The sequence below is a fragment of the Melanostigma gelatinosum genome (genome assembly GCF_949748355.1).
Source record: "Melanostigma gelatinosum genome assembly, chromosome: 7".
Taxonomy (NCBI): Eukaryota; Metazoa; Chordata; class Actinopteri; order Perciformes; family Zoarcidae; genus Melanostigma; species Melanostigma gelatinosum.
The window spans coordinates 14,782,039-14,793,625 of NC_136640.1; the positions used below are offsets into that span (position 1 = coordinate 14,782,039).

Here is an 11,587-nt window from a genome sequence, read left to right on the forward strand (position 1 = left end):
ATGTTTTCACACTTCACAAAGTGTTCTTGGCCCTGCAATTAACTTAACAACCTCCAAAAATGTAAAGCCTCCAAATTTCTCCAGTATGCCACTAACTTTCTTCATTATGAAGTTCAACGCACATCATCAAAGTATCTTACAAAATGTAACTGTGCCCAGTAGGTATGTTAGCGAAGTGTACGTAGTGCACTGAATATAACAATCACCCTTCCCTGATATATTAATCCTAACCATCTAAGACTATCATGCCCTGTGGGAAATGAATCAACCTTTTATGAAGAGAGCAGATCAACCTAACGCACTTGTTGTAAGGGCTGTGTCCTCATCACTATTAAAACATGCATGAGCTGCAGAGAGCTATTCTCTTGTCTCTCTTTGTTCTCTGCCCGAACACAGTATCTGGCTGTGAACTGTTCAGGAAGTTTGACATGCCTAGTTTGTTCAAGCAGGGAGACATAATGATAGGGGGGATTTTCCCGGTTTTCAACAAAGAAATCAGTAGCACCCCCACGTTCGAGAGCGAGCCACCTAGAGTGAAGTGTGCAGGGTAAGTTTTAACATGTCTGACTTACTTCATACATGCTCCTTATCTTACAAGCTTGCCATTGTACGATCATGCACTGTACAGCTGTAGCTCTGTCATTTTACAATCTATTTCAATCACCAAAACCTTTTTAGATTTGACTTGCGGGCTTTTCGATGGACCCAAGTGATGATATTTGCAACTGAAGAAATCAACAATGATCCTGCTTTCCTGCCAAACATATCTCTTGGCAATAGGATCCTTAACTCTTGTGCATCTCCCACAAATACTTTACGTGCTGCACTAACACTGGCTGGTGGACCAGAGGAGAGAGAACTCAATGCCTCGTGTCCTCCCGCTATATCTGCACTCATAGCAGAATCAGGATCATCTCAGTCTTTAGCAGTGGCAGGAACTCTTGGACCGTTTCAAGTGCCAATAGTAAGAGATTAAATCAGATGTTTTATTGCATTCGTGTTTTGTGATATTTTGTGCTAATGTAGTGTTTGTTTTGTGACACTGTTGGTGTTCTTTTTATAGGTAAGTTACTTCTCAACATGTGCTTGTCTGAGCGACAGAGCTAAATATCCAACATTTTTTCGGACAATCCCCAGTGACTATTTCCAGGCAAAAGCTTTGGCAGCACTCGTAGAACGTTTTGGCTGGCAGTGGATTGGGGCTATACAGTCAGACAATGACTACGGGCGAGGTGGGATCCAAGCTTTTACTGAGGAGGTTAAGAAGCTTGGGGTTTGTATAGCATTTGTCGGGACAATTCTACGTACATATACTATGGATAAAATTCTGGATGTTGTAGAAATGATCAAGCAGTCAGCTGTCGAAGTCATTCTTGCTTTTGTTCCAGAGGGTGACTTTTACCCTTTGATGAAAGAGGTCGTGAAACAAAACATTACAGGAATTCAGTGGATTGCCAGCGAGGCCTGGATAACAGCAACTCGACCCTCCACACCCAAAATCTATCGAGCTTTTGGTGGAGCCCTAGGATTCGTGGTGAAGAAGATGGCTATTCCAAATCTACGACAATTTCTGACAGGCATCAGTCCTTATACTGATCCGAGTGCAGCCTTTGTGAGGGATTTCTGGGAAATTATGGTTGGCTGTCGTCCTCTCTTACCTGGGGAACAAACAGGGACTGAGGCAACAAATGAAATATGCACAGGCTATGAGACACTGTTGAATTCCCAGGATGTATTCTTTGATGTCACACAGCTCAGAGTGTCCTATAATGTGTATAAAGCAGTTTATGCCATTGCACATGCCCTACATCAGCTGATATTCTGTCAACCAGTCGGAGAAAACACAGTGAGGCCATGTTTGAATATATCGGAAATTCATCCCAAAGAGGTGAGAAATGGTGCAAGTTAAGTTAAGAATGTGTTTGTATCATTATCTTGTCAATATGAACATAGAATATGTAATACATAATCTGTTCCTTTTCTCAGGTCACTGATCACCTACGAAGGGTGAATTTTAAGAATCAGTTTGGGGATCATGTGTTTTTTGATGTCAATGGTGACCCTCCTCCCTCTTATGATATTATTAACTGGCAACTTATAGATGGGCAGGTGCAACACGTCACAGTGGGTCATTTTGCCTCTGCGGCTGATGTAAATTATAAGCTCAGGATCCAGAAGGAAGACATTGTGTGGAGGACAGGCAAAATGGTAAAAAAAAAACTTCTTTTATAAAAAAATGTTGTTGAAACATAAGATCAGTAGATCAGAACAATACATATATTTGAACCTTGTTCTTTTCTCAGGTTCCAACGGCGATGTGCTCTGATGTTTGTCCAGTAGGAACAAGGAAAGCTCAAAAAAAGGGAAAACCCCATTGCTGTTTTGACTGCATCCCATGTGCTGATGGAACCATAGCCAACTCAACAGGTATCAAAACCATGATTGCCAAATTTGAAAACATCCAAAATCCAACACCATAGCATGTTCTTAGTGTTTGCGTATATATTCTGTATATAATATATCATTGCCAGTGTCCCTGCACCAATTCTTTCTGATCATGTTCAACAGGTGCAGCAGACTGCACACCCTGTTCACGGGAATACTGGTCCAATGCGGGGAAAGATGAGTGCATTCCAAAAACAATTGAGTTCCTGACATATCACGAGCCGATGGGAATAGCTATTACAGTTGTATCCCTGCTAGGGGCCTCCCTGTCGCTGGCTACGATGATGGTCTTTATCCGCTACAGAGAGACTCCTGTGATAAAAGCCAGCAACTCTGAGCTGAGCTGTTTCCTGTTGCTTTCTCTTTGTTTGTGTTTTCTCTGTCCCCTCACATTCATCGGCAGACCTACAGTCTGGACATGCATGCTGCGCCACACAGCTTTTGGGGTTACGTTTGCACTTTGTATTTCCTGTGTCTTGGGAAAAACTATTGTTGTCGTTACAGCTTTCAAAGCGACATTTCCTGGCAACACATTTGCAGGAAAGTTTGGTCCTGCACAGCAAAGGATCATAGTTTGCTCCTGCACTTTGATTCAGATCGTGATATGTGTGTTGTGGCTTAAGTTAAATCCACCTTTTCCAGACATGGTTTTCAGAGACAGCAATAAGAAGATTGTTTTAGAATGCAATACAGGCTCTGAGGCTGCTTTCTATGCAGTGCTGGGGTACATAGCGATCCTTGCATTAATATGTTTGGTCCTGGCATTTCTAGCAAGAAAGTTGCCTGATAACTTTAATGAAGCCAAATTCATCACATTCAGCATGCTGATATTCTGTGCTGTCTGGGTCACCTTTATCCCAGCGTATGTCAGCTCTCCTGGGAAGTTCACTGTAGCTGTGGAAATATTTGCAATTTTGTCTTCAGCATTTGGCTTATTTACTAGCATTTTCGCACCTAAATGTTACACAATATTGATCAAGCCAGAGAAAAATACCAAGAAACATGTCATGGGAAAAAGTCTTCCAGAAATTAGGATTTCTTAATTTTTTAAGATAGTCCTGCTGTTACTTCCTTTAATGTATTGTTATGTACTGCATAGTTTTCAACAATAGGTCTAATATTTAATTAATGTCTTATGTTTCATACATATTGTGATGGTTAAAAATGCACAAGATGTACTGTGCTGTAGGCAAAAATCATGAATGGAGGCGATTACTTGTCTATATGGATATATATTAACTGAATGCATCATTACTAGAAATTGAATCATTGTATCTTTGTTGAAAAATGATTAAATGATGTGACATCATGCATTGTTCATTGTTTAATAATAGAGGATTTACGGTAAGTGTGTATATAAGTACTGTGTAAAGCTAATGTGCAAATGTTAATTACAAAAAATAAAAACCTTTGTGTGATAAGAATATGAATGACTCATATGTTTGATTTAATAAAATGCATAGTTCGATATTTAGTTTAAAAAGCACCTCAGTGTTCTAAACCACACAGGCTCCGCTGGCATTTCACATTCCGCTTGCCCTCTCAGATTGACATTCTTGCAGGACATAATATAACAGATGAGAAGCAATCATCTACCAGTCACTTTGTTAGATGCAATGACGGAACTGGTTGTGTACTAATGGGCAATGGTACGCACTACTGGGCAAACATTGCCAGAATAATTAAATGTGCAGACAAAGACTGTGATATGTATTTGACTGTACTCATTATCTGTCTCACCCACCCTGCTTGTATTCGCAATGTCATTATTTCGGTCACATCCCAAAGCTCACGACCACAGGTCAGGGTCAGAACCTAGATGGACTGGTAAATTTAGACTTTGCCTTCCAGCTTGGCTCCCTCTTTATCACAACGGTCCGGTACAACGCCTGCATCACTGCTGACGCCACACAAAACCGCCTGTTCATGTCATGCTACATTTTACCCTCGCTGTTGAACGAGACCCCTTCGTGATTGAACTCCCTCGCTTGGGGCAGTGACTCACTCTCAACCTGGGGACTGCCATTCATAATTTTACAGAAGAGACGCATTGGCCTCAGATTTAGAGGTAATGACTTTCATCCACTTCACACTCGCATGTAAACCACCCCAGTGCTTGCTGAAGGTCACGGTCTGATGGACCAGATGTGTACAGAACATCATCATCTACAAAGAGCAGAACTGCAATTCTGAGGCCCCCAAACAAGACACTCTCCTCCCTCAGTTGCGCTTTGAGATCCTGTTTATAAAAGTGAAAAACAGAATCGACGACAAGCTTGTTTAGGGATTGAACCACCAACCCTGTGATTAGTGGACAACCAGTTTGTCTGGAATGGTCAACCCATTGTTTGAAATACCTCAGTATAAGGCAATACCATTCAATATTGCCACAATCTATGTCCTCTAAAAATACCATAGATTTGAATTAACACTTCTATGAAACAGTTTAATCCAGATTGAATGAATATAACCCACAAGTAGGTAAGAGTAATCACATTTGACTAAATTAGTTTGAACTATTATGAAGTAGAAAGTAGTAAGTTGAAAGTCTTTTTTGATAGGAAATCCCATCTCTTGCATCAGTGCCCTGTTATATAATTTATTTGCATAATTTGCAGCATTACCTCTCTTTAGTAAATCGGGCGGGGCTGCTGATATCCAATCCAGTGCTACTTTGCCATTAATAAGATGCAAGAATAAGAGGGTCACATTCTGCATATATCTTGCCTAGTATCTCTCTGTCTCTAACTCTCTTTAGGGATGTGTGAACAATATGTCTCTACTTGTGTTATTTCCCTTGCTTTACTCTCTCTGTGCCCTCACTATAACTTGTAACCCAATTCCCAGCTTTACCTCTTCACCACCATCTGCAGCCAAAGTGTGCACACTTCAAAACAGCTTTCAGCCAAGCTTTGCGGCCAAGGGTGACTATGTTATTGGAGGGATCTTCCCACTGCACTATAACCAGGAGATGCCAGACCTCAACTGCACTTACAGAGCACTGCCAGTGAAGTGCAATGGGTGAGTTTGATAGATGTGGAGATCATAGTGGGTGTATGTAACTTACTTTTTCTCACTCAAATGGTGTCTGATTTTGTACTTTTGCTTCCAGCCCGGTCGAAGGCTGGCTTGCAGTCTTATCTGAATCGATCCGCAGTAACTCACATGGACAGTGTAGTCCGTCGCTCCGACTATCATTTGGTTTTATAAGAGTCCAGTATTTACTTGTCTCTTTTATTTACTTTTGTTTAGATTTTTCTTAATCCTTTCGTAATTGATAAGATCCTGCTTGAGAGCCCAAACAGATATAAAGCTCTTTCAAACGCAAGCGGGTCTCTCCCGGTTGTCCTCTCTTACACTAGAGCGAAACTAATTCGAATAAGTATCAGTGTGTTTGGAGCATATCAAGAATGCAATCAGTAGTGTGCCGTGCTGGAGGTCGCTCAAACTCACCTCAGGGGCTGAGGATGGTCCGGCGAGGTGTGACCACTTCCTTATGGCTTCTCTGGAAATTTGAAGAAATGGAGTCGGTCGAAAATACCAATTTGTTATTTATTTATTTGTATTCAAATCAAAGTATAATCTCTTGGTCCAAAATACAGAGAAAAAATTGTTAACTGAAAAATATACGGAAAAATCACCTAAGTATTCAAAACCCCTTCAAAGTAGTTTACAGACAGAGTTCAATCTTCTGAGAAAAGTTTAATCATCAACCAACACCGCTCTCTGGCTTCCCCAACACGCTCCGTTTGGTTTGAAACCTGTCACTATTTATACTCTTCTGGGGCTCAGGACCGTGAACACTTCACACATAACTTGATTGATGACACATAAATTCTCCCTTTCTCCCCCGTGACCTTAACCCCGGGTATGCTTTGATATAAGTACCCGCTTCTATATGATTAATTATCCTACATTCCTACGACTGCCGACTCGGTCTAGTGACTTTGTCTTTGAAGTCTCTACTACCCTAATGTCCCACACCTGTTCAAGGGCCTCTCTCATCTCCGGCCGCCTTGATGGCGCCTCAGTCCTCGCCCTCTGCTTGAACTTCAGGCTTCCCCTTGCCCTCGGCATGAACCGAGAAGCGTGCATGCGTGTGTGTGTGTGTGTAGGTGAATGAGACCATCCTGACCTTGATCTGACCGGGTGGGTGTAATAGTGTGTGTGTGTGTGTGTGTGTGTATGTGTGAGTGTGCGCCCACCCGTACACATCAGTGCATCAGGGGGTTTTGGACAACAGAAGCTTGTCTGTCTAACAGGTGCAATCTTATACGAGCCTTGTTTTAACTCTGGATAACCGGGACCTGGCTGTGTCGAGGCCTCACAACTTCGCAACACCTCCACCCTGTTCAACAATATATTCAGTATACAGAGACATTAGATAATCCATTATTAGTCCACAGTGAGCCCTGACATAGAGCTGAGATGGAGCTGTCATTAGTTGTGGGTGTTCTGTAGTTCTGCTAGTTTTAACCCTTTATTGCTCATACACACAGAAGATAATAATGTGTTTCCTCTCTTAGGCAAAGAGAACATTGATCAACATCTGTGCTTTGGCTGGTAAGTACGGACATGCTGTAACTGAAATTGACAATAGACCACATAACTTGATGTGTTTAACTGTTAAGTATCTTAAACTAGGGCTGCAACTGTTAAGAATGAAGAACGAGTTAACAGACTGAGATCGAGGCGTTTAGCTCAATTCAAGCAATAAGATTTATTTGTGACAGAAGTATTATGTCCAGCAGTTAAACGTGCACGGACTCTAGCAAAAGCAAAGAGTGCCAAAAGTGAAACCAAAGAGCGCTTATAGCAGAGTGCGCAGGCGTGTCCATCTGGTTCTCCTTGTGGAGCCATTGGTCAAAATCAAAGCAGAGGCGGATTTGTTTCTAGCATTCAAATGGCCTGATGGAGCTCTGGACAGCTTCATCCACACTGGCTCACGTCCGAAACCTGCCTTCTCTGGAACGTCAGTGTGTGTGAAATGTTGATCTACAGCATATTGTTAACACTTAAGGTGAAGAAAATGAAAGGAGTGCAGTTCTAAACTATTTCGAAGTCTCTGTGTGAATAGATAAAAAGAGCTCTTTTCTTACTCTAAGATGGCAGTTTCTGCCCTAATCTGGTGGTTTAAGCAAGCGTTACTTTCAGGGCCACTGTATCTGTTCCTATCGTACGAACGGGTGACGGAATGCCCCATTCTGCGTTTTTGACCTACTTACAGTGACCTCACAACTCCGCAATATAAGCTTTACAATTATAGCGCATATTATTTAACAGTAAATGAATATATTTTATTTAATAATCGATTAATTGGGTGATTCTTTTTTCGATTAATCGGATAAAAAAACAAAAGCATTAATTTCCAACCCTTTATTCAAAAGCAGAACTGATCTTCAGAAAGTGCACAAACAGGTTGCTTCTTGAATATCCCTGAGCTGTTAAAGTAATAATTAAAAAACAAAAAAAACAAATGGACTAACACAAAAAAACATACATGTTATGTATATTTTTGTTTAAAGGGACCTGAGCTGTCGGAACAATAAATCATTTATAAAAAATAAAGAAAAATACAAATCAGAAAACTTAACAGGATTTGTTTGAACGTCAGAACTTGTTCTCTACACTACACGCACAAACTGAATCATCGCCGTGGTGCTCCTGTGCCATATCATGTCGCTTTTGCATATCTTGCAATGAACACACTTTTTCAATTTATTAAGTGTGAAATGCTCCCACACCTTGGCCGACTTAGGTCGTACTGATTCCTCTGCCTCCGCCATTTTTCAGAACAACGTTACGGGTCCGATGGTCTTTCCTCTGTTGTAAATTGTTTGATCGCATGTTTACTTTTATTGTGAAGAGCATGAAAACGGAAGTGATTTTACTGTGAAGAGACAGGAAGTAGCATGATGCATGCAATGTGCTATGATACGACAACAATGATAACGATAAGTGAAAACCTAACGTATATGTCGGGTGCAAGAGCGCGGTCTGTTCACTGTAACAGTTGTTAAACTGCAGTTTTCAGGAAGTAAAGTGTTCCGTTCAAAACCAGACGTGTCTTGGTCGTCATTAGAAGCTCCACTTCACACAACAACTGCTGTGCTCCGCTCTTTTTTCCCCTTTTGTTTTTGTCAAACATCTCCGCGACTTATTGAGTGGCGTAATAATCGCGCGACACAACGAATCGATTATGAAATTTGATAATCGATAATGAAAACTATTTTAAAAATCGATTATCGATTTTATCGATTCGTTGTTGCAGCCCTATCTTAGACCTTTTCCTTTTGTTTAGATTGACACCAGATTAATTTATTTTGTGTGATTTATTCTCTCTAAAGCAACTTAAATATATATATTGAAGACTAACATAAGTTCCTGGGAAATTCTAGATCTTGAATGAGACTTTGATAATTAACAAGGAAATAAAATGAGCTGTAATGATGGTTTTCTGAAATTAAACTAAACATTTCACCCTCCCGCTCCTCCTTCTATCCCCCTCCTTTCTGTCTCTGATTGCAGACCATCACTGTGACTCCTTGCATCTCTGAAGTGTAAGTTCACACACATGAATTATGATTTTGCTGTTACTAAACTAATATTACATTGGTTTACATTAAGAATGACTTCCCATCCTAATGTAGTCTCGACAGGAATTACATCCATCCATTACGTACTCAACACTAAATGACCCACCCTGAATAACAGTTTGATCTAGATTGAAATGAGCTGTGACACACTGGTTTTCTGAGAGGAAAGTAAAGATCATTTCTTTCTCTCTCTCCACTTCTTCTGGCCTCCTCCTTCCCGTCTCTAACTGTAGATCAGAGTTGGTGTCTCCGTGGTAACTTGACACTAAGTTCACATGTGAATCAACACTTTTACTTAAAACACTTAATACTGCAGGTTTTAAACACACTGTAGTGAAGTTGTAGTTAGTGAAAATGTGAGACTTCTAAACAGCTATACCATCATTTCATACCATCATATACATATCATTTCATGATATTTCACATAAATCTGTGCACTATTACCTGTTATACTGTCATGATGTGTTTACATTATGATCATATGAGCAGACACTTCACTGAACTTTTCGCTTAGGGTAGAAGTTACTTAGTTTGTTATTCAGACTGCTGTCTAATGTGTGTCTTTATTGTGACTTACAGGTGTCCTGCTGTCTCCCCTCTCCTCTATCATATTGGCTCTCTGTCTTTCCTATACCTTCTATCAACTCTGTCTAAGCATTGGTTCCTCTAGCTTTCCTGTCAATCTACCACTCTGTCTTTGATATTGGAAAACATCTGAACAAATTACTGGAAACTGATTTCTGAAATCCTATATTCTGAAGTAAATTACATGGTTATCACAACCTGTCTGTTGAACGAAAACCTGAGAGTCTCTCATCTCGCCCACTCTCTGTCTCTCCACTGATCCTCTGATCCACTCACTTGCTTTGGGTTACTGGTACCTGATCTATCTTTTAAGAAATCTGAGAGATTCTCCTCTCTCACGCTCACCTCTTTCGATCTTCTATCTACATCATATACATCTATAGAATACTATTACTGTTTGTACAAACAGTACAAAACATTTGAAATATACTAAGAGATTTTTTCAACAAAATTGAACATATAATTGAAAAAGACATGCACATAATTGTGTTGTGATTGAAAAAGTTACACTTCTATCACAAACATTTGGTAAAATAAATTATAATTTCGAATTAAATCTGGTCAATTTCCAAATATATAATTTCTTGTAAAAGTTCATGATTATGTTAACATAATTAAAGGAAACTGCATTCTGGTTAATATACATAAAAAACAACTACCGGTAGTGAAAATCAACATTAGAGAATAAGTCTAGTTGTTCCTGATCTTTGTTGCTGTGGAGTTCTGTTGGTTTGTACCCAGAGGTTTGTTTTGGGAACAGATATTTCACATTTCACATTGTTGTTTACTTGACTAGTCTACATACGAGTAAAAGTAATACCACTACATACATTGTATTCATTATTATTTCATTTATTTAGATTATTTTCCATATAAATTATAAATATAATTGTTTGAATCATTCAGTGTTTTGTTGTTGTTTAACCTGTTCCTACTGAAATAAAATACAGACATCTATGAGGAACTGCATTCATTTGGAGGGGCTGTTTCCTGTCTGCAGACCAACGTTCTTCAGAAGCATTCATTCCACTATTTCTTCCGTCTCCCCTTTTTTGAAACTCTTCTTCATTATTTAAGCTACAGAAACCGTTCAACTATCACAATGTTCAGCTCCTTCAACTCATCTCTGCTATGACTTTTTCTATTTCTAACCTTTAAACTACTTGAATTATTAAGCTTTTAGCAACTTCTTTTGAATGGGTTTCTATGGAGAAGATTTTCAAATCCTCTTACACTTCAACTTTCAAATCCTTCAACTTCCTCATACTTTCAGCTAAAGACACCATTTCAACTTTCAAATGTTGAGAAAACCCTGAACTATTGCCGCATTATTCAGCTTTTTGATATATTGTATACTTTTTGAACTGCAGCAATTTAACTTTTATGATTTTTCAGCACTTTTCTGACTTTATAATGGGTGTGTATTGCGCAGCTTAGAGTGCGTGATGTCTCTAACTGAATTCTAATTGAAATGCTTGTGATGAAGCCTGTCATTTAATAACCTCTGTTTATGTGTGTCAAACATGATGATTATGTCTCCTCTCCCCCACCCAGCACCACCCTTTCAAAATAAAAGCCTCATGGATTAACTGTATTTAAACGCTGAGCTCAAAATTAGGCTTTTTTGTTGAAATAATGAATGCTCTTACTAATACTGCGACAACTACTACTACTGCTAATATTTCTAGTATTACTACTACTACAACTACTACTTCAACTTTTGCTGTTGCTACTATTACTGCTACTTTAATAATATTTGTAATATTTAAACTTTTTGAATTAAGCTTTTTGCAATTTTCTTTTGAATGGGATCTCTATGGAGAAAATCTTCAAATCCTGTTATACTTCAACTTTCAAAGCCTTCTTCTTCCTCATACTTTCAGCTACAGACACCATAGTTAGACATTTCAACGAGAAGGTTTTTCAGCAGTGCAGTTTAAATGCTTTCGGGCTTCAACATT

At 39.4% G+C, this 11,587-nt stretch overlaps 2 protein-coding genes across 2 annotated transcripts in view; one reads left to right on the forward strand and one right to left on the reverse strand.

Annotated features, from left to right (window-relative positions):
* LOC306779639 (extracellular calcium-sensing receptor-like) overlaps positions 1-11,587 on the reverse strand; it is a gene marked incomplete at its 3' end in the record, with an annotated part of 49,364 nt that overhangs the window by 32,971 nt on the left and 4,806 nt on the right. The gene's annotated exons all lie outside the window — the stretch shown is intronic.
* olfcn1 (olfactory receptor C family, n1) lies at positions 429-3,488 on the forward strand (the record flags this gene model as incomplete). The annotated part of the gene is made up of 6 exons (XM_079271498.1): positions 429-547; positions 679-964; positions 1,064-1,888; positions 1,987-2,208; positions 2,304-2,427; positions 2,569-3,488. The coding sequence occupies 6 exons, from the start codon at positions 429-431 to the stop codon at positions 3,486-3,488; spliced, it is 2,496 nt and encodes an 831-aa protein (XP_079127624.1).